General features: G+C 44.3%; 1 protein-coding gene across 3 annotated transcripts in view; it reads right to left on the bottom strand.

The window, feature by feature from the left end:
• Positions 1-26,410, bottom strand: part of LIN28B (lin-28 homolog B) — a 94,788-nt gene extending 68,378 nt beyond the window's left edge. Inside the window, exons 1-3 of one of the 3 annotated variants that reach the window (XM_058835552.1) lie at positions 26,279-26,410; positions 16,254-16,302; positions 8,781-8,968 (exon numbers count right to left, since the gene is read on the bottom strand). In XM_058835552.1, coding sequence (XP_058691535.1) covers positions 8,781-8,968; positions 16,254-16,287 — 222 coding nt within the window. In that variant the 5' untranslated portion in view covers positions 16,288-16,302; positions 26,279-26,410. Of the gene's footprint in view, positions 1-8,780; positions 8,969-9,918; positions 10,088-16,253; positions 16,303-26,278 lie in introns of those variants that run through there. The other 2 variants (XM_058835553.1, XM_058835554.1) reach the window with 2 other exon arrangements.
• Positions 26,411-27,431: the final 1,021 nt, after the last annotated feature.

Genomic DNA, 27,431 nt, shown 5'->3' with positions numbered 1-27,431 from the left:
GTAATGAATAGGAAGGGAAGGGATGTCATTTTATTGCATTAAGGGAGAAGTTTTGTTTGCTGTTGAAACAGTTCTCAAAATTCCATTCACTTGATATATGACTGTGTTTAATATCTGGGGAAGAGGGCAGCAAACAAGTTCGTGAATAATTTTTGGATCTTATTCCACTTTAGTGCCAAAAACAGATGATTCTCAGGATGTATAGTCTCCATGTCTTAGACCAGGTAATTAAACTGGGTGAGATAACAATATGTATTTTAAATACAGGATGGAGTTAGGGGTCTAATCCAGCATCTAGAGAAGTCAGCTTGGGTCTATTAGGTATGTTTGATACTACTACTTTTATACATTTCCAGTATTTCCAGCAGAACGAGTCTAAGAATATTAGAAATTACTACACATGGTCAGCAGAGGCCTTTTAAACCCCCTTATTTCCCCTAAGATTGTATTATTACAAATGGCTCATAAAACTAACCAAGATTTTGATTACTACCTTGCAAAACACAGTTGTAAAATGAAATAAAATATTTTTTAAATTATAGCACATGTGCACAATTAAGGGATTTTAAAGACACCTGTACTTTGAAAAAAATACAAAATTATGCTTATTCTGGTCTCCTTAAAGTACACAATGGCTATCACTTTTACTCTTAGTTTCAGACCAGGGTTTATTTTGGTCCATGTATTTATATGACCATAAACAGAAAGTTGTAACACAAACGTTAAAGTAGCCTCACGTGGCACTATAATAAAAACAGTCAAGAAAAAGAAATTCTCTCAGCACTGCATACCTATAAATTAGCATGACTAATTAAAGGAAGGCCTCTCTGGGAACAGATTATCTTTGATGGGAAAGCCACTATCAGTTAAATTGATGAAGATTACACATAAATTACACATTTATGAATGTAATAACAACATCAGTGTTTTCTGATGTGCACAAGATCTGTTATAGACATGAAATATTACTTTGATTTTGTAAATAAATTGATACACTCAAAATTAATTCCATATGCCTTTACTCAGATTTTACTTGATTGTGTTAAACAATTTTAACCAGTGAAAATATTAACTTATGGTGGTAAAAAACGAATCCAAACTTTTCAGCCTTCCTCCTTCCAAAAAATGCAATTCTAGCACCAGATCAGAATTTTGGAATAGAAACTGTATGATTTTCTAGGCTCCTGCACTGATAATAGAATAAGAATATTCTACAAACTCTCATACAAATAATCTCTAACGGTTTGATACATTTAATTTTCAAAGTTGAAATTCCATACATATGGACTAATTAAGGGGCTGTACTTTCCAGATTATCAACTAACTTCACAAAGACCTCACCTATCTGCTAAAAAGATCCATCCAAACTATTATGAACATGCCCTGTAAATACATTTATTTCTGTTCTGTAGAAGAAAAAGACCACATATTATTTATATTAATCAAAATTTCCCTGACTTTTTTTTGTCTGCCTTATAAATAGCACTTTTTGAAAACTGCAATTAATACATTACGGTGCCACCACTGAAGTTGAATCACTAAACAAGAAAAAGAGAAACTGGAAGACTGAAGTGTGACACAAAGATTCCTGAAACATTTCACTTCCAAAGAGAGCTCAGATGCTTATACTCATGCCAATACCCTCAAATGCCCTTTTCCTTGAAAAGCCATTTTCACTTCTGTTGTCTCTCCATCCCCAGCTGAAGGTAGCAACAGGAGAACTCTGCTACTTTGCACCATGAGACTGAAGTTTCATTCATCACATTTCTGTGAGAGTAGCTCTTTCTTCCAATACCTTCACCACACCCTGGCTACTGCCTGCTTGCACCCTTGGCCACCCTGCCACCGTGCCAACACTGCCCACCCTTATTTCTGGGGATCATGGGGATTCCCTGCTATGAAAAATGATACAAAAATCCGATACAAACCTGAACACTTCCCCAGCTGAGTTTGCAATGCAGCCCCACAAGCACGTATCCTAGCCCAACACGAAGAGTGCTACAGAAGCTCTTGAAACTTTCTGAGGCAGCAGCACTGCTGCCAAATGTAAAAGTCAAGTCATCTCCATAGGAGTCGCACCAAGAAGGGTGGCTGTAGGAGTTTAAGCCTCCACTTTTTCACCGCACATTGCTACTGCAAGGCCTTATTTGGCTGTTTGCAGAGCAGCTGCTGAACTGCTGCATGTTACAGGTTTGTATGTTCGGAAAAAAATCAAATTCAGTGCCGGTTTTCCATCAAACAGCAAACTGTGAAGCTTGCAGCAAGGTGCACAGCTGCTCCACAAGCAGCCAAGTCCTCTCTCCAGTGAGGATCTGGAATTTTCTTTAGTCATCTCCCAAGTAGGTAGCCCCACCTCCATTTTAAGTCAGAACCAGCCAGACTGATCTGAGGAAAAGCATGGATACCAGTTTCTTCAACTGAATAGGCTTAAGCAATCAGAAGCACTTCCCCACCTTCCATGAAGAGGTGTTTAGTGATACTCTGCTGATGTAAAAGCAATTTAAGGATTCACTGCTTTCACCGGTGATATCCATCAGGCAAAAGCCAGTTCAAATCTGTCCTGAAGAGCTGTCCTTTAAAAAGAGCCAAGCATCACATAATACCTCTCTAGCAGTCCTGGTTACCTTCAGCTGATTTTAAAAAAGCCAAAAAAAGCACTCCTACGTACAGGGAATTAAAAATTTAACCAGTATGTCCTTATTTATTTGTGTTGATTTTTAAAAGCATCATAAATGGTCTTTACTCTCTAGTTCCTGGTTTCATTCTTAAACAACACTTTTACAGTCACTTTTACACACCTTTGTAGAAACTGGTGGGCCTAATTTTGCTTCTGTTGATAATTAGCAGGGAAATATGGCAGTCCTTTACTGCAATGGGTTACTTAAGGAAGAAGAATTAAACAATATTTACACGGGAGTATACTTTGTGAAACAAAATTCTGGATGGTTCTAAATGTACCTACTACCTCGGAAATGTAGTTACAAACCAGAACAAGCAACAATAACAACATTTTTCCCAATTTGACAATTCATTTCCTTTTAGCTTTGGTTCATATATCTGCTTTGATATCTTATGTTTGTGCCCCAGACAAAATATCCTCTTCCTTCCAGTATCCCAACCCCTGTGCACAACTTCCTCAGTCTTGGAGAAAAGGAGGATAGCATGCTTGGGAAAGGGTGCACTTACTGCTCTGCCAAAGAAAGAAATACCTCTCAAGACAGAGTTGTCCCAGTGCAACCCTCTGCCTTTGGGCCACTTGTGATTTCTACTCGTCAACATGCAAGGTTTAAAACTCTTCAGTGAAGTCTGATCTGAGTGAACATCACATAGGTTTAATGGTGTTGCCATTCACTTAAATACTATATAAGTTTACTAGTAAGAATTTACTACAGCACTGGTGTTACATATGAATAGATGAAATATGGAAGGTTAAGAAGATGGTGGCTCCATAATGCAAATAACCAAATTACAAGTCAGACAACCATCTTAAACCATCAAGCTGTCAGTGAAGTATTTTGCTATCTATGTGTCCATACATTATGCTAACTTATACACTAATTAGTAGTGAAAACAATTTTTTTAAAAGTAAAATAAAAAAAAACAAAAAAAACCAACAAGAAAATCCCAATGCTGTAGCACTCCACACCACAATCAGTGGCCCCCATCATTTCTCTGCATGCTGCAGCACAGCTGGTGAGTGCCAAAGCTTGGCTCTGGGTCTCCGGCAGCTCCAGCTCGTTACGGATGCTACACGAACCGAGGCTGCTGAGCAGACTTTGACACCCGTATCTGATCCCTGCCGGATCTTCCACACACATGCTCACTGCAGACACACGTTTACTCCCTGTTGGCTTCCTTCCTCAGCCTCCCTCCCTAAATCCTGCTAGCCACTTTTGTTTTGATTAGGACTGGGCTTGCCTGGTCCCCAGCAGAAGTCAAAAATGACAATTCTGTAACACTGTTCTCTGCATGGGGACTTCTATACTCCTAACAGGCATTCCTATGTCATATTAAACATAAGGAGCAATGAAATACTAATCCCATTTGCTTGCCCAGGACTTCCAGTTACCCTGAGCAATTAAGTCATTTTTAAAGGCTCCCAATAAAACAAAAATGAAAAAGGTATGCTAGGTGAAAGAATGAATGCATCCTTGAAAAAGTACAGGATAATGTGCGCTCACAGTATGACAGTCTGCATTGAGTGTATCATGCCATGCCCTACTTTGTCACAGAAATGTAGTTCAACTGTGCCTAAAAACTAGGAATTCAAAGAACAGGCATCTGATTCATCACTGAAAAGGACAATTGGTCACATTAAGGGAAAAGACTGTTCAGATGCTGCCTGTATGTCTCATTTTCCATTTATTCTTCTGTTTACAGTCAAAATAGTTTCAGTAATTTTTCCTCCTTCTTTTGTTACAGGTACTTAAAACAGTAAGAACAATTTTTATAATACACAAATGATAGTGCAGTGCAAAAGGACTCAATGCAAGAAAAAAGGGTGTTTTCCATTTTTATCAAACTTTGTAGTTACAGTAAGAAAGTTCAGATGAAAGTGAAAAATTTCAAGCCAACTATACTCCTTTTAATGAGAAGACAAAATACACCAGCTCCTACATGCTGCTCCTCCCTTCCTTCCTCTCCCCCTCTCATAAAAGAGGATCCCAAAGAGTGATTGTGTTTAAGGTCCCAGTTCAGAAATCTTTTATCAATCCCTTATTGTGGTAAGAATTTTGGATTACAGAGCCAACAAAGTTCCAACAAACTCCATCTAAACTGAACAATCCATCTCATCCTGAAAAAACACGTTATTGAGAAACAGACATAAATTTTCAACCCTCGATACTCATAAACACGCATTTAATTGCATCTGTTTACATTCAGCACCCTATAGCTCATTATCATCTTTAACATCTACACTTCACACTAAGCAAAGGAAAATAGACTTGTTCCTAACTTAGTCTGTATGAAAGTGTGTGCGAAAAAGAATATACAGAATTTTTGCCTTACTGTCAGCATCCAAAAGAAGCAGTACATATTGAAGTTGTGTCTAATTCTGAATGTGCAAAAAACCTTTAACAAAAATCATCCTTCTCTGATTCTATGAGAACTTCAGTTCTTCTGAGTTCTTTGCACTAAAGACCTTTATTCATGTGTACCACAAAAGGTTTCCCTCACTTCACCTCTCCAGTCTGCTTTACCCTTTGACAAATAGATCTTCTCTAAAATTTAATAAGAGCCACTCATACATAACTAGGTCCAGAATTCACAATACAAGAGAAACAAGCTGTATTACTCATTCCATGGTAACTTATAAAGAGTACATATGACAATATTGAGCCAAATTCAGTAAGGCGCACATTCCTTGGATTTAAAAATGTTACAAAGTACTATCATTGCTACTCTTCCATTTTTATTCTTTTTTCCAGAAGAAATAAGAGTTGACTTGGTACATTGCTGCACTGAGCATGGCTTCTGTTCAAAAAAAATCAAACTGTTTTTAGGACCCATAATTTTTATATGACCCTGAATGACTCAAACACATGACTTAAAGACATAAGCTATATCAGAAGAGAGCTAAAAAGGAGAAGACTGTGGACGTGTGTAAGTGTACCAAATTACACTGTCGACACACAGATGCACATATATAATGGCTGACATGTTTCTACCTTAAATAATGCATCCAGCTCTAGGTACCTCATTACTAGAAGGGTAACAACAGTCTGAAGGTAGTTCAGAGAAGATCAATCAAAATGATTAACACCAAAGGAGGGACTTAAAAGGCAGGGTTAAAAACTCAATACTGCAGCTGTTTTGTGAACAGGACTTCCATTGGGTAAAGGGGAAGAAAAGTCCAAACAAAAGCACGGTCCTCTAAAAATATATCAATATATGCAATTAGCAAAGCACTGACTTTAGAAAAATGTGACTATAATCCACACATAGCTAAGGGGGATCTCCAAGAAGAAAGCAAAATTATTTACTGCAAGCTCAAAAGTCCAGCAATAATGAGCTTAAACTATTACAGGAATTTTGTCTTGACATACAGTAAATTTTTGCTCATAGCAAGATCTCATAAACTGGGCATAGCCTCACCAAAAAAGGGTAAGATAAGAAAGTAAAAATACTGTTGCGGGGCTCAAGCTAATTTTGACAGGACTTTGACTAAGTAAACTAGAAGCTTCTCTCTCCCCTGATCAGACTGTCTAATTCTATAAAATTATACTGGTAGCTACAAACACTGCAGAATGAGCATGCAACACTACCTGGACACACTTACATGACAAAGTGTTCTCAAAGCAGTTTTGAACAGTGGTATTTTGTTTCAACAGATTAATAAACATCTTTGCCTTGAAAAGGACCCTTCACATGACATTTTTTTTCAAATTAATGAAACTAATAGGAATAGGGTCCAATCACTGCTCAGGCAACAGACTCTGTAGTACAAGCAGCAGTGTTAAATAACATTTAAAGATTTAAAGACATTTTTATGCTCTGGCTGCTACTGCTAGTACTGGTCAGCTAGTTAGCTAACAAAGCATTCTATATAGAAATATCAATTATCTAAAATGTACTCTGAAACACAATAGTTAGTAGTTCTCCCTGTTACACAGAAAACCGATGGAAAGAAGATTCATGTCACCATGAAATTTATATATATACACCTTAGATTTCATCAGAATGAAAATTATGAAAAACATACTTTCTTTGCTGCAAGAGCAATTCATTGCAGAATACCAACAACTTCACTCAATATGATGTTTCTCTAAGTAAACTCAAAATGACTGAGGCACACAGTTACCATGCAATGAAACATGGTATTTTTCACTGCATTTTACATTGTGATTGTCTTAGAAACCCACGGGTATGGATAAGTCGTAGATTATTAAAATGTAATAAACAAACTTGTCTAACATTTCCTTCTCTTCCTCTCCTTTAGGGGACACAACCCAATAGAGACCCCCAAATTTACTACTACTTTATTATTTTCTATGACTACTTTCCATTATGAAACTGAAAACCTTGTCTAGTATTACTTAAATGTATCAAGTTATCACGCAGTTCAATACTTCTCTATTTCCACAGCTCTAAGAATATCTTTGTTTCCAAATGTGTTTTTTATTACAGCACTGCTACGTTTCAAATATTGTCTTCTACTATTCGAGAAGCAAAAAAATTACATACATTAACACAAAATTACATTAAGAAAGAGGGGGTTTTATCTTTAAAGTAAATTTATAAAACTGTAAAGATCAACTTTGTGACTTAAGATACAAAGAAGGGAAGAAAACGGGAAAAGGAGGAAGACTGCTCCTTCTTTGATAAGTGTTTCATTCATTCATTCAATTCTAATGAGAAAAAGCAGCAGCAAAGAGGAGGCAGCTTATATGCCAGCACAAAGCAGGAAGTGTAGGAATTTAGTGAGTTCACTACTGGCTTCTACTCTTTGTACATAATTTCAAATGCAAGCAGCTATACTGAAGTGCAGGCCCTTAGGTGCAAGGGCACATGTCAGGCAGCCAGACCAGAAACCCACCCCACCCTGCACTGCAAAGCACAGGCCACAGCAGCAGTTTCTTTAGAAGTCTCAGCCACCTTTTTACTGACCTAATCAAAGGTGTATGCCTTAAAAAAGCCTGATAAAGTTACTGCAAGAATAAAGCCGGGCCACCAAACGCAACATTAAAAGGGAGTCACTATATGATCATGGAACACCCCCTTCACCGTCATTGCAAACGTCATAGAAAACGGACAAGCACGTAAAAAAGATGCTTTTTGCCTCCCTAACATGGCCCTAGCCAACCCCAAAATGGTCTCTTTACCTGACTGGTACCTCTCCTCTCTTCTCTGATCACAGAGGAGATAGGTGAAATTCAAAATAGCATTGTTGCAACTGGAGACTTACAGAAGGACCAGGAAGGCCTTCTTCACAAACCACAGTACAGATCTCAAAGAAAGTTCCCGTATTATTTTTACCTATTTAGCATCTGTAACTCTTTTACATGAAGGCATTCATACCCGTTTCCATGTTCAAAACACAAAACCATCCATGCTGCTGTAATTAAAATTAAAACAATGGACCATATACCCCTTGTCTCCCCAACAGCCTTACGAGACACTGCTTTTGGTCTGAATACTTAATCATTGCTTTTTTTTTTTTTCCTCCCTAGAAAGGAATAATTAAAAATCAACCAACCAAACCACATACACACTTCAGAGTATCACCACAGGGACACTCTCAGGTCTAAATTACTGCAAAATAACACTATAATTATGTCTTAATTTCACTAACTAATCTCAGATGAGCTTTTAAAAAGTAATTCGAGGTTTACAAGTAAACCGTTTAGAACTGTACTCAAATGGTATCTGAATGAAGGCGGACATTTATTTATCCTTTTCCCAGCTTAATTTTAAACAGTCTTCAAGGAAAGGCGTATCTGCTCCTGATCAGTCTGGTGACAAATGATAAACCTTGTTAAAAAGTGTGACATTTGAAAATAAATAAAAACCACAGGAGACTTTTCTAAGCAAGGAGGATGATACGAAGAGACATTATACCTTTGCACAAATCACCAGCCACAGAGACTAAGCACAATCTAACGACCTTATTTACTCAAATTGTACACTGCCAACAAAACCACTACCTAAGGCAACTCTTTAACTACAAATGTACTTAAATACCTAGAAAAAATAGGTTACTTCTCTTCACATAAAACCGGAGTCCCACTGAGCTCAACCAAATGTGGCAGGCTGAGATGGAAGACAAAAACGGGTCTTACTTGGTGTACAAAGACATCAACTGGAGACTCCAAGGGGCTTCCCTCTCGGTTGCTCATGGAGATGAACCCGAATCCCATTCTCACATTGAACCATTTGCAATGGCCGGTTCCGTGCAAAACCTGGGATTCCTCTTCTTCTTCCTGCTCCGGCAACTTCCCGGGTTCGTCTCCACCTTTACTCGCCCCTGCTGAGGAAGAGGGAAAGGCGGGGGGTGTGGGGGTGTGGGGGGGAAGGGGGGAGAAAAAGAAGGAAGAGAGGGACAAGATGCAAAGCAGAGTTAAATTCTGGTAACATCCTTTTGCCGCTGTATAAAGGAGTTATTACAAACGGAACAGGGAAAAAAAAAAAAAAAGGGGGCGAACAAAACAAAATCAAAAAGCAAACAGTGAAAAGTGCGTATTTTTCCTAAATCCTAAAATAAACAGTCTTCTCCCAAAAATACGTAAAAAAATAAAATCACCGGAGGTTACAGAGAGGAAACACTGCGCACGGAGGCTCTCCCTCTCTCTGAGCCCAGGGCAGCCCACGTTTCTGTACATACGTGTATTTTTCCATTTAACTCCATCTTTCAGCCACATTACAGCACAGAACGCGATACTTTACTTGAATATTGCTGGTTTAAGACCGATCCCATTTCTCAACAGAAATTCTCAGCCCAATTAGTCTCTCCTCACAAGGCGCAGGACCGGGGGGGCGAGGGGGGAGGCCGACCGAGGAGGGGTGGAGGAGAGAGAATAAGCAAAATTGGGTAGATTGCACAACTGCTTATTGCACATGCAGCGCCGAAACCACTATTTTCCAACGTGTATCCATCCCTCCTTGGAATAAACTTTCGATTAAAGTTGGGACAGGTGTACGGCCGTTTTCTCATCCCACCACTGCAACTGTGCTTAATCAAACAGGAACAATTCAAACAATAGCCCCCTGAAAGCTTTTCAAGTTGTGAATCGGTGTGGGCGGTACGGAACAGTTTCTGAGCTGGGTAACAATGGGTTTGGAGAAAGCCCCCTTGCGCGAGCTGCTAAAAAAGGGTAATGCATAGTTGGGTTAAAAAGGGGTGGGGGGAGGGGGGAGAGGGGGGAGAGAGCGAGCGAGCGAGCGAAAATCATAGTAAAACAATAGAAAAAGAAAATTAACCTTCGGCCATGTTGCCCCACGGGCCCTCTGCTCCAAACTCGTGAGATGAAAACTTTCCCTGTGGATCGAAGTGGTCTTCTGCATTAATCTAACATCCTGATTTTGAACGATCGCAAATTTAGCTCGCATGGTCTAATGTGCTTTCCCTCTTTTGATTTTTCCCCGTCTCTCTCGCTCCGTTTCTGGCCCCCTGCGCACACGTGACTCGGTCAATTACATGCTTTCTCGCTACTAATTTCGCATCGGATCCTTAAGGGGTTGGCAGGAGGCAGGAGCAGCCAATCGCCATTTCAAGTAGCCTGACACACCAAAATAATTTATGAATGAACAAGAAATTTCCAACACGGCGCTCCCCCCCCCCCCCCCCCCTTCCTTTTCGGACAGCTAATCTGCACGCTTCTTTACGGGAAATCGAGATGACGTATTATTCTGGGGTTTCTGCCCTCCCGTGCATGCAGAAATCCGTCGGAAGATCCGTGTGTTTCTAGATACAGCCCACTGAACAACAGCTGCACGCAGGGGCGGCCGTGCGGAGGAGATTATGGGGCTATCTGTGCCCACCGCAGGCGGGCTCCGCGTACGCGCACGAAGGCGACATGCGCCTGGACAGGGGACACACGTGTGTGTGCAGATACGGACACACGGACAGGGCACACACGGACACACGGACAGGGCACACACGTGTGTGCAGACACGGGCACACGGACAGGGCACACACGTGTGTGTGCAGACACAGACAGGGCACACACGTGTGTGTGCGGACACGGACAGGGCACACACGTGTGTGTGCGGACAGAGGGGACACACGTGTGTGCGGACACGGACACACGGACAGGGGACACACGTGTGTGTGCAGACACGGACAGGGGACACACGTGTGTGCAGAAAGGGACAGGGGACACACGTGTGTGCAGACACGGACGGCGAGCGCCGGGAGGCATCTGTGGCACCCTCTGCGCACAACGCGGGTAGATGCGCTACTGGATCGTTACTAATTTCGCATTCAAATTAAAAGCGCGCCGGAAACGCGATATCACCTTAATATGCCCCAGAATGTGCGGAGATCTAGCGTTTCACAACATTTCTGGAGGGGGGATGGGGCGAGGAATTGTACTTCACAGGTTTCTCCGCCATCTCTTTCCGGGGGAGGGGATGTGATTAATGACTTCCTAAATAAGAGCCCAGTTTTCAAGCCGAGAATTGGAGTGAACCTCAATCAGCAGTAAGGAGAGGACCGACAGAGAGAGGGATTTACTGGAGATGAGGGCGGAAAACAAAGAAAAAAAAAAAAAGAAAAAAAAAAGAAAAAAGAAAAAAAAAGCCTCAGGGGAAGAGGACAAAGAAGGGAGAAATAACAGTGACCGGGGAGTGCTGTTTTAAGTCTTCACTGCCAGCGGGAGGGGGGATCCAATTCGGAGAAGAAATGTGTGTGGTGTGTAACGGGCTCGGTAACAGCCCCTTTGGAAAGGCACTCCCCTTCCGCGCTCACAGGTACACAGCTATGGCCCTGCCCTCCAGCCCTTCCCGCTGCTGTACGGCCAAACGCTTTTAAAATAAAATTTTGTAAACGTGAAAAACAAACAATTAGGGGAGAATTAGTTTTATTTTCCATCTGCCCATGTCCTTTGGTGTAAAGTTACAGATGAAAGTATTCTGTCCTCAACACCACCTACTCGCATTAACCCGTCTTTCCTTGCAGTGTATGTATGTATGTGTATATATATATGTGTATGTGTGTGTGTGCTTTAAACGTTGCCGATACCTTGTAAAAACCTGGACTCTGACTTTCTTTTTAACCTCCCCCCTCCTCCCCCCAGCATCCTCTCTTATCCCAAGGACACACAAACAAAAGCCAAGGCAACAAACTGATCCGTGCAGAACCTGAATGCACGGGGCTTATGCATTTGCAAAGCACTTGCTGTTGTTTGGGAAGTGGCGTCGATCAGTCTGCCCAATTAAGGGGAACGCCTTTGCCCCCATGGGCCTGTTTACTCCTTTTGTTGCCTTTCAGGAAAGCGTCAATTCCCCTCCTAGAGCCTCATTTCTGTGTGAAACACCAAGGTGGAGGCTCCGTGTGAGCGTTTGCAAGAAAGAGGCGAGGGTGGGCAAGAGTGTACAAATACAAGCATCCTGGCAAGTGGAGCAGAAGCTTTAAATCCTGAAATTCCTTTGCAGTCTTCAACCGTAAATTTCCTATAGGTTATTTCAACAGTGAGGTCGACTTCCTACACTGACCTGCCTTACGCATTCGTGCAACATACCACTGCTATTGGCTCATAACCTCCTTTTCTCCCTTACAATAGCGATTACTTTACAATATTAAATCTCCAGTAATGCTATATGCCTGGATCTTATGACCCGGACGATATATAATAACTAATAAATGTACAAGATTTTAATACACGTGAAACCTCAGTTATGAACAAGAAATTAAGGTTACCGGACGAAAACAATCCTTATACCTCTTACTTGAACTGCCCAAGACTACATCTCTTGTGGCAGAATGGCACATTAATAAAAGTACGAGATCCCTCTGCCCCTCCCCTCGGAAAGACAGAAAATACCCTTTTAATAAAGTTTTGAAAGTGTTTACTTTAAAAGATTGATTTATTTTACCGATATTCGGTATATATATAAAAAAAATCCTTAGAGGCTAGAATATTGGCTAAACAGACAAACGAGTTGAGTTCATTAAATGGACAGAATGTCTTGTTAGCAAATTTCAGTGAAAATTCACGATATGTTCTTCGATGAATAAATAAAAGACTACAAAACCACGTAAATAAATGAATGTATATATATTGGTTGCAAAGGGTTTTTTAGGTTGCAAAATAAGTCCAGATTTTGTAAAATGGAGGGGGGTGGGATTTGCAATGTGTCTTTACTGAGATTTTCAGGCCTCCAGTATTAGTGGAATTAAGGTTGGGGTCACTGGACTGGTCACTGGTGTCAGATGTTATCGACTCATTCATTTCCTGCAAGGGACATCAGCCTTTCAAGTTTTGTGGAAGGTAGAGAGCTGTTGCCAGCTGGGAACTCTCCGGGTAAAAGAAAAAAAAAATTGTAAAAAAAAAAAAAAAATTGTAAAAAAAAAAAAAAAAAAAAAAAAAGGAAAAAGGAACCCCAACCAACACCCTTACAAAATTCATTCTGAAAGGAGAGGGGAAAAGGTAAAAACACCCTACCGAACAAGCCAGTTCGTGGAAAAACTAGTTTAATGGTAACAATTTACATATTTTAAAAAAATTTATTTCTATCCTTGTTTTGCTAAACAGATGCTAATATTGGTAAAGACAATTATAGGAAGCTGGAATCATTATCTTTCCACATGCACAGCAAGAGCTCGCTTGAAACTATGTAACCAAAACCAGTGGTGTTGGATTTCCTATTTGCCACCTTCCTAAAGCTTTTAAAGTTTTAACTTCGGTTCTTCTATTTCCCTAACCAAAACCAAAACAAGACAAAAACCGCACAACCCCCCCCCCCCTCCAAATACACTACTCGCCCTCTCAAAAAAGACCCCCACCTCGGAAAAAAAAAAAAAAAGAAAAAGAAAAGAAAAAACCTCCTAACCCAAAGGAAAATGGGGAAAAAAAGACAACCCAACAAACCACGAAAATCCAAACAAACGAGGGAGCCGCCTGCATTTGAAACAAAACGCGTGTTTTACACTTGAAAGCAGAGCTCGGGGTGCTGCTACCACTTCCCATTTCAAAGCACAGCCAGCGCTCCTCGCCGACGGGCAGGCAGGAGGGGCAGGGACGGCGCCGCGGCGCCCCTGCCCCCTCTCCTCCTCTGCCCGGGCTGGGCTGCTCGGCGCCGCCCCGCCGATGTTGCACCGAATAAGATGCCCGTCGTGTTTTTCCTACACGGTCTTTACCGAAACGGGCTCTTCCTAGATGTGTGGTCCGAGGGGGGCCTTTGCCGCCGCTCCTACGGCCGGGAGCCTGTGCCGGTGCGGAGCTGTTCCCGCCAAAACCCTCTCTCACCTACATTTTGGGCGCCAAAGCCGCTTTCCCTTTTCTCCGCCGCGCAGCGCACGGGTCGAGGGCGGCGGTGGCCACGGGCCCGGCGGGCCCCGCTCCCAGCGCTGCGCGGCCGCCGGGCAGGGCGAGAGCCGGGCGTCAGGGCCCGGGAGGCGGTGGGGCAGTCCCCGCAACCCTGCCCTAAAGCTGGGCTTTGCCCCCGGGCTTTTCTTTAACTCTTCCCAGAAAATGCGGCTCCTTCCCAGCGGGGACGTGGCGGCGTCCTTCCCGCGCCTCTGGAATGGCAGCGTCGGACGCGCTCCGGACACCGCCAGCTTCCCTGGGTCGGGCTTATTACCCTCGCTTCAGACCGCGAGCATTAATAGTCGCATTAATAGTAGAAAATAGGCAATTTGTAATTTTTGCTTTTTTAACAAAACACGGGCCGGCCCAACTGCGCGCTGCCACGGCTCGGGTTGAGTAGGGACTGGATTTGACCGACGTGCGGGGTATGAAGTTACAGGCTTTATAAAAGCGCCTCGCACCGCGCCCGTCCCGCACCGCGGCTCTTTTCGGGAAATGCAGCTTCAGGGCGCAGAAAGCACCTCCTTCACTCCCGCCCGCCGCAGGAGCTCGGCTTTTTAGCTTCCCGGGCGCTCCTCAGCCGCCACACCCAAGGCGGGCGCTCTCGTATGCCCGGAGCCCGCCCCTTGTCTGTCCCTCATGGGGACGGGGCAGCCCTCGGCGAGGTTCGCAGGCGCCGCTGCTCAGACTGGGGTCGGAGGGCGGTTTCAAGCGTGAGCTTTAGGAACACTTTCTGTTGAAATGAGAAGCGGCGGCCGTGGGTGCGGCGCGGGCCCGCCCTGCCGTTCGTGCATCTCTGCTGGCCGTGCCGGCGGCTTGCGGGGGGTCCTAAAAGTGCTGTCAATTACTGTGATCCCGCGTGGGATCCGCGGGCAGGAGGACGCGGGAGGCACTCACTCGGAGAGCTCGGATGCAGGATGTGGTCTCACGTACATGAACCGTCTCTCAGCTGCGGATTTGCAACCGATAGCGGCCGCTTCCCCGAGGGATTTAAGGAGGCTCTGGAAGCTGTCGCGGGAGACCGTCTGGCTAACGCCCCGCGGGGAAGACCGGCCCTCGCGGAGGGACCGGCCGCACTGCCCGGTGTCACCGCTTCGCCTCCCGCTCGGCAGGCGCAGGACGATGAACGGGCGGGCCCGCGCCTCGGGCGCTCTCGCTCCGTCTCCTCAGGCGGGACAGCCGCACCGCGGCTTATGCGCGTGTCCCAGCGGGGAGCGCATCCTCCCCGACGGGCAAGTGCCCAGCGCTCTAGCCTGCGGCAGCCCGGCGGTGACACGGACAGCTCCTCCCGCCCCAGCACACAGGCAACACCCGGCGGCCGCCATCGCCCGCCCCAGGCCGTCCACCGCGGCAGGGAGCGCGTCCCGCGGTGCGGCCGGCTCACGGGTGTCCCCGGGACGCGCGTCCCTCCCTCGGGGGCGCAGCGCCGCTCCGCGGGGAGCTCCGCGCCCCGGACCGCGCATGCGCCGGCCCGGCCCGGCCCGGCCCGGCCCGGCTCGGCGAGCTGAGGGGCAGGATGGGTGGACATGGGGGCTGGACGGGCAGACAGATGGGCTGGACGGGAGGGCTGAGGGGCCGGACGGGTGGACATGGGGGCCGGACGGGAGGGCTGAGGGGCCGGACGGGCGGACAGAGGGGCTGGGCGGTCGGGCTGAGGGGCCGGACGGGTGGACATGGGGGCTGTACGGGCGGACAGAGGGGCTGGACTGGCGGGCTGAGGGGCTGGACTGGCGGGCTGAGGGGCTGGACGGGAGGGCTGAGGAGCTGGACGGGAGGGCTGAGGAGCTGGACGGGAGGGCTGAGGAGCTGGACGGGAGGGCTGAGGGGCAGGACGGGCAGGCGGGGGCTGGACTGGCGGGCTTGGGGACTGGACAGACGGTACTGCTGAGGTGACGCGATCGGAGGAGGTGCGTGGCGGTAGCGTGACAGCAGCACGGAAATAACGAGTATAAATTTTAGTGATAGAGGAGTGTTCGCCCACCTGCGCCTCTGCCGGGCTAGCGGTCCCGCAGCGCTCATACAAAACCGTGGGCTCCCACCCATTGCGACAGGTGTGTGACATGGGGTTATTGTGAATAAACTTTCCTTATGTAATTGTTTATTTTTCTTACAGAAGCAGAACACTCAAGACTGCATCCAACGGGAACTCTGAAGCCTGTGCACAAAATTAGCGATCTTTCCCCATCCCACCCCATGATTACGTTCATGAGTCAGCGGGACAGAAGTGCTGAAGTACCTCAGTTTTACAGATACACAGCCACGTAAGACGCTGTAGAGAAGACTGACCTGAGCCTGAGGAGACCTTCTTGAATGACCTCATCGTCTTCTGAGGAACCTAAAATCAGAGAGCTGGAGTCAGTACCGAGTACACTGTCCCAGAGTACCGTATTTAATTACCTCATCTCCAGTTTAACGGCTCATTAGGAGGCCATAAAATGCCAGGGCACTGACTCTATGAAGTGACCTGTAAACCTACTGTTTGAGACTTACCTAGCTCATCAGAACAACGAGATAACCAAAGCACAAGAGAAAAAATGAAGTGCTGCTTTCTCCCTGCCCCCCAGCACCAATAAAAGCATTGCCCCTTTCATTAGTCTCTTATGAAAGCTACACAGTTGATGACAACAGAGGGAAAAGACACAGATTTGCAGAATATTGGAAGGTGGTTTTTTCCTTTATCAATATTTAATTGCGGGAAGTAACCTAAGAACTAGTGAGTTGTCTTTACAGTGCTTAAATCGTACATATTAAACAATCAAGTCATACCTTGTGTATGATTTAAGAAAAGCCGATAAAAATAATTCTCCAAGATTCTTTTATGGTCAAAATAGTAATTTAATGACAACTTATGAATATCAACAGAAAAATGCTTTTAGTTATGACTGTTTAGTTGTGACTGTTTAAGTTATGACAGAGCATAATATATAGTGATATTAAATTCTAGGTCCCAATCTTAACAAAATTCATCAGTCACACAAACACAGATGTGTATTGACTGAAACTTCATGAAACATATACTTTTGCTCTAGTTGAAAAAGGCCTGGCTTGTTTTGTAGAATGTCAACAAAAATATCACACAAAAAAAAACCACTGCAGAGGGCATGAACTATTAAGGAAAATATCTTGGTTTTGGAGTATTCTTGTTACTTAGGTTGTCCAGTTTGCTTAACAAATGAAGGAGGAATAGATAGGAGCATGCACAAACTCACCTGCCACAAGCCTGTCCTCTTGTCACCCTCTACTGTCTTTTTGAATAATCTATGTTAATTAAAACCCATCAAAAGGAAAAAAGGAATTGCAGTATCCACCTGTTTAGATATAAGCCCAGTTCTGTTTTACAGAAATTTGAGTTTTGTCTTTTTTTCCAATTTAAGAGACCATCTGGACAGCTATCCTGCTCTCTTACTAAAAAAAAATAAAATTCAATATCCTACTAGGAGTGAGCAAAGTCAGAAGAAGAATGAACAAAGACAAACGAGAACCAATTTTCTCTAAATTCTTTTCCCTTTCCAATGCCAGAAATTCGTAAAGGGGGTGGTACAATCTTTCTTTTCAGTGCAACAACACTGGCAAGCTGATTCAGTTCCTCTTCTTTTTTCACTTCAAGTTTTCCACTGGAATTGCATGGACTTTTGTCTAGGATTAAACCTAACTCTGCTTTTACACCTTCAAGCACTGAAGCCCTATCTCTTTTATCTGCTTCTTTGTTCTGCCAACCTGTGGCTATGTGGCTTTTGTGTCTTTCAGATTTACTTGCATTATTTATGCAACATAATGAAATATGCAAGCATAGAGTAAAGGATCCGTTCTTGGCTTTGGAACGTAGCCTGCTTCAGTTTATGAAGGGATTAAAAATAACTGTTTGGGGGAGTGGTGTTGGGATTCAAAAGGAGGAAAGTACAGTTCTTAAAAACTGTAGCAGAAAACAGCACAAGTTCTTCTTGCTTCCAGTACTGTCATTTTGTAACACATTTTTAAGCATCACATATTGTAGAGGGTCACAGATTATTGAGCAGAAAAATGGATATCTAATTTTTTTATAGCTATTACAAAAAGCTTCCTAATACCTAAAGCTTGACATGAGATGTATTAGTATAGAAGAGCCTGGGCACTCCAATTCTATGAACTCATTTAAACAGATAGTTTAAATGGCATGTATTTTACTGTATCCTACTGAAAGACATACAAAATCTCTTGATTTAAATGGAAGCAGGTTTGGGCTCTGAAATGGCTCATGGTGAACTCTCCTGTGCCTGCTTATGCTGTACAAACCAAAAAAGTATTTTGGCATTTTACTTCTGAAACTATCTTGGCATTTACAAGAACTTTGTAACTGCAAGTAAGTAAATAAATGTTGTTGAGGAATTGTGTACTAGACAACAAGATGTTTTCAGAGAAAATGTCACTAGCTTTGAAAGCAATCCTTATTTTAACTAGGCATCCACAGCATGTGGAAGGATACTGTAACAGCAAGCATGAAAAATAATGCAAGAGAGCACCATCTGGAATTACTGCTGGATAAAAAATACAATGAAAAGTGCAGTAGGCACACTGACAGACACCCAACAAATCCAAAAGTAATCCACTTTTCCTCACAAGTAGCACATTCTGTAATTCAACTGACTTAACAGTTTATGTAGTCTATTTTTTGACAACTTATCAATCAGTAAAAAATAATAGCAAGTTTATATATTTGTAAAAGGAATTCTCTGAGATATGGATTGTTTTGAATTTATTACCTTAAGCAGGTTTGTTGCCAAAGGATTTAGAAACAATTTGTTTGGAAGAAAGTAAAGCAGACATAGTTACTTCACTTAAGTAAGCTATACCTTTCCTCCAAAAGTAAGTTGAAAAGAAAAATTAATATGTTAAACTTGTTTCTTTCACAGTGGTAGCCAGGGGACTGCATTCTTATGGAGTAATGCCAGGAGTATTTTTTTGAAGAATGCTGGGTACTGTAAGTATGATTAGAGAGTAGAAAAACTAGAAAACAAAACCCACCAATCCTTTATTTTTATAACAAACAAAGAAAATAGTGATGCAAAGATACAGGGGAAAACATTCCAGTGTTGAAAGGCTCTTCTTTTAGTTAACTCATCAGGAGTGAAGACTTAAGTGGATGAATGCTGCAAAGTATATACAAAATTTTAACTCTGTGGACAGAACTCAAGCATAGTAAGAGCATAAAACACGAGCGTTTAAAATATACCTATATACACAAACACACACACTCCAGTCAGATATATTAACAAACTTTGCTGTCACTTGAACCAGTCAGTAAAAATTAACCTTATTTACTGTTCTTGACTGCTGATAGAAGCATTATGCACACAGTATTTTGATTTCAAACATCACAAATGAGTGTTGTCTGACACTGAATTTACACAAAGACCTCAATTCACAATTATAAATAATGGATTTCCTCCTGAGATGTTCTGATTGTTTCAACTTTTTTTTTTTTTCATTTTCATTTACTTCAGTTTGATATAGTTACTTTGAAATGCATAAATAAGAAAAATTAAGATTTCCTGAAAAGGTAAACTCAAGTGTTAATATCCTTATGTAATTACAGGATGGATAAAGTTGAAAGCTCTCACAATTTTATTCTTTATTTAACCATAATTTTCTTTGCTGTTCCTCCATATTTCTGTTTATACACCACTACAGCATTTTTCCAGCATGTGAAGATGAAAGCAAGCATGTGTGAAATATTTAAAAATATTTTTACAATGCAGATTTAAGAAAATTAATTGAACAACTAGGAAATTAAAACTTAGTATTTCTTTGCTAATTTCACTCACTTTTGTCACTGATCTGAAGGAGGGTAACTACAGCTTCACGTAAATAACACAGCTGGGCAATAGCCCAGATATGCTTTTTTCCTGATATAAAAGAGGTTAAGCACATCTCAGTTTTTAGGAAATGAAGTTTTTGAAAATCAAACATCCAGTTATGCACCTTTAAATTATGTGTAAGAATGCCATTTGACTTCAGTGAGAACCGGAACAAAGAAAGGTAAATTCCTTTGATTCCACCATTGTCAGGAAAATAATTCTTTTGGACAATAAAAAGTGTAATGAACTCCACAATATCAAAATGGAAGCCAATGAAAGCCTGACAACTCTAGCATCAGAATTTCTCCTCAAAATTAAATGCTACTACTGTACTGACAATTGTTTTAGCAACAAAAACTATTTAGCACTTTTTTTTAGTTTAAAACATAAATAATACATAACAAAGGAATATGCTGAATAAGGTTATTTTTGTTTAAAGGATTGAAACTACTTGAATACAATTCTCATATGTAGTGTATTTGATTTAGTCAAATTTGTAGTTTCTTATGGTTTGCATTTGAATATACATATACTAAACAATGACCATAATTATTTAATTTAAAAGCAATGTAAACCAGGTATGTTTCAAACAATTTTTTGTGACTCTAAGATGAATTTTTTTAAACACAATTTAAAACTGGGTCACTACTGTTCTACTTCCTACATATTTGAAGTATTTTGTTCCCAGTTTACTGTTAGCATGGGCATTTGTAATTGCCACACATGGATTTGCTATACAGCAAACGAAACAATGCAAAAACTAGCCTGTGATCTTCATTATATGTTTTCAGATGGGTTTTTCTTTGTAGTTCCTAAATTCCTTCATATCAGCACTTTGTAAGGAAAAGAACTTTAAAAACCCTAATACTCAAATCATAGGTAGGTAACATTTTTCAGAGCTTGATAACTGATTTATTTACTTATTTCTGTGAGAAATTACATATAGGGAGTAAGATTTCATTTTCCCACTTGATAACTATCTGCAAACAAAACAATGCCAAATGAAGTACTGAAAAAAATACCTGGTAAAGGTCAAATTAAGCATGAATATTATGTCAAACTGAATTCAGTATTTGCATAACTTACAATTTTCACTTAGGTTATAAAAATACTGCAGTCAAGTAGGATTTTAATATCCCCTCAAAAGTGATGGCACTATAAGTTTTATTTTTAAAAACGAATTATTTTTTTTTATAACAACGTTTTTATGGTTTCTTCAGACCTCCTTTCTGAGATGTTCTACATTAACACTTGTTTTGATGGAATTTACACACCCTTCACATATCTTTTCCTTTCCACAGAACTTTTGTCTTATTTGCATGAGCTATTTATTTACAAACCACAGAATCTTCTGTCTTCATTTTTGTTGATTTTTTAAAATCACTGAATTATTACTTGAGAGCACTACTAATGATAGATTTTATCATAATCTGTATTTTGTAATATGCTTATGAAGTACTGATATGTATATTGTCCATTAAAATAATCAAACATTGTAGAAGTTAAAGAACAGATGAGTGTCTGTATTTTAAACACCAATATTCACTTTCCTAGAAGAACTAGCTAGTACAGGGCACATCATTCCCATTTCAAGTGACGTGGACATCAGTTCTGTATGTCAATGGCTTCTGAATGAGTCATTGTTTAAAACAACTGAACAAATAAAGTAATGCAATGGTCACTTTTTATAAACTTAAATAGAGATAGGTCATTAATTCAAACCAGAAAAAAAAACCCCAAACCAGTAAACAAGAACATCAGTGATATATAACTAAAAAGTCACAATCTCTAAAAGAAAAGATTGAAACTTTAAAAATAATGTACATATCAGTAGCTGAAGTAGGTACAGGACATAAAGTATCTGTAAGAAAATCAACCACCTAATATGTGATACAAAATTATTAGTGAGTGTACAAATTTTAACAGTTGAATTTCTAGTAGTTATCCTTAGGTGTAGCATTACTATATATGGTCAGCCTATGGAATATTTATTAAATACCTTCAGAATATTTATGAAAGCTTAGTTTAGTCTGAATGCATTATTATTGATATAAACATTGAACCAATACCTTCAGTTTGTTAGAACACTGAATCTCAGTGCATATAATAAAAGGATAATCACATACACATACTAGCTAAACAGTCAGGTATTAGGACTGTCTGATTGGACATATGGACATACAGAATGCTGCAGACTGGAAGTAGTATTTTGGGGAAGTGGTTTGCTAAAAATCATGCACAATAATTTTGTGCATGAATGCCTAAATTAATGGACCTGCAATCTAACTTTATTGAAACAATAGCATGAGCAGGATTTTTTTTTTTTTTCCTAAAATCACTGAAAAAGCAGAAAATGGCTACACAACCCTCTTATCTCTAAAGCAGATGGTGAATTATTAAATGTTAACTAAAAAAATTATTTAAATATTTATATTTAAGACAGACTCATATATGCATTAGTAACAGCACAAATAATTCACTAATAGGAAAACATTCAAAAAGAACCAGGGAATTGTGTAAAACTACATATGTTTCTCTCTTAGAATTGAGTACTTAAATATTATAGTCCTTACTCTTCTGTATAATTAAGCTTTTGTCCAACAATGAAAAAACTAGAAACTGATTGCTTGAAAATGAGCTGCATGACCTTTGTCCTGGTTTGTCACCCCTGACCTTTAATTTGAAGGTCAATTCATTCTGCATATCAATTCATTCTATTTTTAGAAGAAGAATGTATATTTTATAAATTATCTTCCCATATAAAACACATCATGTTAGTTTCGTCTTTTTTGTTTTTCAGCCTATACATATCACACCAGAGGAGCGTATTTGCTTTTTATTCTGCAACTGTATTTGAACCAGTGTGCAATTACAGAAAATGAATGCTTGTCTCTGTGATGAAAAAAAGCTTCTAAATTTTTTCATGTAGTAGAGATGTTTCAGCACATTAAAGTGAATTTGGAAAAATGATCTGCTAGACAGCACACCTTTCTAAATTTGTCTTTTTAAAATAGAGGTAAAAAGAAGAAAACACCGTGGCTGTGTTTGTATTGCTGCTAATGGATACCTGCTTTTCCTGAACCTTTCCTGTGCCATGAGCAGTTATTTCGTTCTCACTGATGACACACTGTTTGGATATTCACTTTTAGAATGCCCTTTCATAAACGGAACCTGTGGTTAAAAATAGCGAATACCAAGTTCTTGTTTAATTGCTGATTTCATCCGCACGCTTCCATTTCATACAGGTAACGTTAAGCTTCCCAAGCTGGCTACAAAAAAAGTCTGCGTTGCTGACAGACCTCTTGTTCCGAAGGAGAAAGCGCTGTAGTATTTGCCACTGATTTTGCTGTCAGTATCCGACACCGGCGCGATACAGTGTATTACATAAAGGCCGTGGGTGAGAGCACTCCCGTGCCGTGACCCCTGCGCTGAAGCGCCCCAGAGGCGCAGGGGGCGGCTCGCCCGCGGCACTGTCCGGCCCGGCCCAGCACTGTCCGGCACGGCAGTGCCCGGCACGGGACGGGACGGGCGGCAAGAACATGGCCGCGGGTTTCAGCACCGCGGACAGCGCCGCGCCCAGGGAGGAGGGGCCGCGCCCGCCGCCGGCCCCGGGCGCGCCCCGAGGGTCACCGCGCTGCGTCCCCGCAGCCCTCGGGCGGCACGGCCGGGCCGCCGGCCGCGGGGGATGCGCGGCTCTCCGCCCAAGGGAAAGCGGCTCCTTCGGAAGGCGCCTGCCGGCCCAGAGACCTGCTCGGAGAGACGCGCGGTGCCTCGCCTCTCCGCCCGAGGATCGCGCTGCGCGCCGCGGGCTTCAGCTGCCGCTTAAACAAAACGCTGCCAAGGGGCTACAAAGCAGAAAAAGAGGAGGAACCAATGGCTTAAACCGCTTGGGCTTTAAAATTCAGTTCTGTGGTCGGGGATGCAATATGAAACACTGCGTGTGACCTACCACTGCATCCTACACACGGCCTAGACTGCAGCTGTTCAGGCCTAGGAGGGAGAGCATGTGGGGTTTCCTTCTTCATTTACGTATCACAGTCTTCCCTCTCATGAAATTCTCAGTACATGCCAGCTAATATATTTTCCAGATTAATTAAAATTAGAAAAAAAAAAAAAAGTTTCGATAAAAGTGAGACAGCACATGTCCTTTACAGAATATATTTTAAATTATTAGAGTAGAAGACAGTTACTTTTGTCATACACACACAGGTAGAGTTTTTAGTATAGCTGCATTTTTGTAACTCCTGCAAGGGACAAACATCAGATACAATCACTACCTTTGCCATTACCCACATGATTCATTTGACTACAGCAAAGGAAACTTGACTTCCTGATGTATTAATAATTTAGGTCATAATTTAATTCAACATTGATTCTTACTACTCTGATACAAAGGAGAAAAGAAATCATCATCTTTTGAAGAATTATGACTTAGTTGCATATCTTACAAATAATTTTCCAAACAAGTTTGTCAGTATTATCTCCTCTGAAGCTTTAAGGGAGTTTTTTGGGGGTTTTCTTGGTTTTGGTTTTTTTTCAGCAGTGTGTTTTAAAAAATAAATGACTTGTAGTTTTACAAAGCAAAGCATACGGGAATCAATCTAAGAATAAACATGCACTATTGTACAATGTTATATCCAGATACCACTAAAAGTATACACAACTACATTAAAATCAACATTGACCCAATTTAGCTGTAACTATTTTCTTAGTATCTGATGAGTTGTCCATGACAGCACACTTCTGCATACTTGCAATTTCTATGCAAGATGGGAAATTCCAAAACAGGTGGGAAAAAAACCCACAGTCCTGTAAACGGCCTATTTAAAAAGAACAGCAAGACCAGTTACATAAGGAAAAGGAGTCAAGTCTGTAAACAAATAGGTGTAGTGTGCACTACTGTTTTATCCCATCACTGCAAGACCATCGTACATCATTTACTCACCATCACTAACAAGCTAACGACTGGTAAGAGAGAAACAAGTAAATGAATCAAATCTCCTTAGGTAAAATGTTTCGCACATTAAAATGGGTAATTCCCTCACGTTAAAGCTAAAATACACTTAAAATTAACTTAGAGTTTTTAAGTTTATTTAGATACGCCAACTGCATATTTTATTATAGCGTGGACAAGATGCGTGCATTGCTGCTGTTTATTTATTTCTAGACTAACGTTCTCATTCGATAGCTGGCTATCTGACCCGCTGTATGCTGTACTACAATAACACAACAGCCGAGTGGAGCTGCCGGCGCTCACACACGGTCGCTGCCCGCGGAGCTCGGAGATGCCGCGGCCGTACCCTCACCGAGGAGCCAGCGGCCACGCGGATCCGCCGCCGCTGCCCGCGGGCGTGCAACCGGACAAGGAGGAGCGAGGCGCGTTGGAGGCATTTCGGCACTTTATTTGTTCTCCCCCGCACCGCGTCCCGCACAGCGCCCGGCTGGCACCTCAGAGCCAGCCGCGGGGCTACGAGTCACGGTGCCCTGAGGAGCCCGCCCGCCCCCTCGCCGGCGGGGAGGCGCTCCGGGCCCGGGCGCGCCGCGGTCCCGGCGCTGTCCCCGCAGCCCCCCGGGGACGGGCAGCGCCCGGCCGCGACCCCGCGCCGCGGCGGGAGCTATCCAAGATGGCGGCCCCGCCGCCACTCGCGTTAAACCCCCCGCACCGCGCACACGGCGCCGCGCGTGACACGCGGCCCCCGCCCGCCCCGCCGGTGGTTACCGCAGGGCGGCCGAGCCCCGCGCCCTTCGGGGCGCGCCGCCGCCACCCCATCCTCCGCTCCCCGGCCGCCTCGGAGCGGACACGTCCCCCGGCGGGTCCCGTCCCGCCGCCAGTCCGCTCTCTTCCCCTGGCCTTCCCTTCCGCCGGGCCGCGGGCGCCCCACGCCGGTCCTTGCCCGCCCCGCCCCGCCCGGCCGCGGCCGCTCGCCGGGCGGTCACCGCCATCCGGCGGCGGCTGTCGGCGGGGCGCGGGCCGCCCCCTGGCGTCGGGCCGCCGCACCGTCCCCGCGGCCGGTCCCTCGGCCCCGGCCGCCACCGGCTCTCGGCGGGGCGCTGCGCCCCGTTCGGCTCGGGGGGCGGCTTCGTCCCTACACCCTTTCCTCTACCGCGGCTGTCGTCGTCGTTGGCGTTTGACGGGCGGCGCGGCCCGGCGCCCCCTTCCCCCGTCCCGGCGGCTCGGGCGCGGACAGCCGGGACCGGAGCGGGCGGGCTCGGGGGCAGCGGCGGCCGGCGGAGGAGGGGGCGCGGCGGCGAAGGGAGAAAGGTGCGAACCCGGAAGTACACCCGCCCCGCCGCCGCCCGCAGGGAACACCCGCGCCCGCACACACAACAATGCGGCGCCGCTCCGCCTCCGCCCAGCGCAACTTTTTCCTCCGGCACTGGAGAACCCCGCCGGCCGTCCCCTCCCCGCGGCCGCCAACCAGCGCCCCGGCGGGAGGGCGAGACCCGCGAAGGGAGAGGTGAAGGGAGCTCGCTTACCTCCCGCACGCCATGGTGGCCGGGCTGAGCGGGGCTGTGCCGGCGGCTGCCGCGGTGGCGAGGCGAGCGCGGGGGCTGGGGGACGCGCACCCACCGACGGACGCCCCCGGCGGGGGGCTTTGCCTTCGCGAGCCACTGGGAGGACGGAACGGAGGAGGAGGAGGAGAAAGCGAGCTGCGGCGGCAGAGGGAACCGGTGCTCTCGGCGGGAAGGCGGCGGCAGTAGCAGCCAGCGAGGAGGGGCGGCGGCGGCGGGCGGACACGGCCCCGGCGCTGGCTCACGCCGCCGCAGCCGCCGCGCACCTGCCCCGCCGCCCTCCCCGCGGGCGGGCGGGCGGCACCGGCGGCTGCGCGCGGGGGCGCTCCAGGGCAGCGGGAGCCGGCGGGCGGGGCGGGGCCGGCCGCGCCCCCGGGAGCCGCCCGACGGCCCCGCCGGAGCCCACCGAGGGCCAGGGCCTCTTTCTCTCGGGGCCAGCCCGGAGGGCCCCGCTCGCCCCATCCAGACAACCTCCTCTCCTGGGCGCCTCCTTTGCAGCACATCACGGAGGCCATTTGGCACCTGAGGTTGCGTCCACCGCCGCCCCGAGGACTGGATTCTCCAGCTGCGGTGTCCTCCTGTGCTGCTGCTCTCCCCCAAATCTGCCGCTGGCACGTGTGGGGCATCGCTCCTGTGTAGACGATCTTGAACGTCTTAACAGCGCTTTAACCAGCTGCAGCCACGACCTGCAGGTGAGGGATCTGCTGGTCCACATCCACAAAGCAGGCAGGATTCCCACTGTACAACTGGCTTGTCTGGAACTTGTCCGTTCCCAGTAGTCTTGCACCATGATTGGTTTCCTTTACTGGCATATGAGACTCTATAAATGCCAAAGTTTTATTTTTCTAGCTTGTCCTGACTTAACCGTGGAAATCCTCAATGGTAGTTTACATGCTGTCATACGGCCAGCATCAACTTTACCCAAGGGCATGTTGTTCATTGTTCTAAAAACAGAAAGGTTAACAAAGTTTGGCTGTCTATGGACCAATGCTGCACATCCTTTTCCTACCAATCCACTCTACGAAGGCTCCAGCAGTCACCACTTTCCACATGCACTAGCAAAATGGAGATGGTTCTCAGCGCTGTGGTTCCTCACCAGGCACATGTGCTGAGGGTT

Source organism: Poecile atricapillus, chromosome 3 (genome assembly GCF_030490865.1).
Source record: "Poecile atricapillus isolate bPoeAtr1 chromosome 3, bPoeAtr1.hap1, whole genome shotgun sequence".
Lineage (NCBI taxonomy): Eukaryota > Metazoa > Chordata > Aves > Passeriformes > Paridae > Poecile > Poecile atricapillus.
This window is presented reverse-complemented; position numbering and strand designations above follow the sequence as displayed.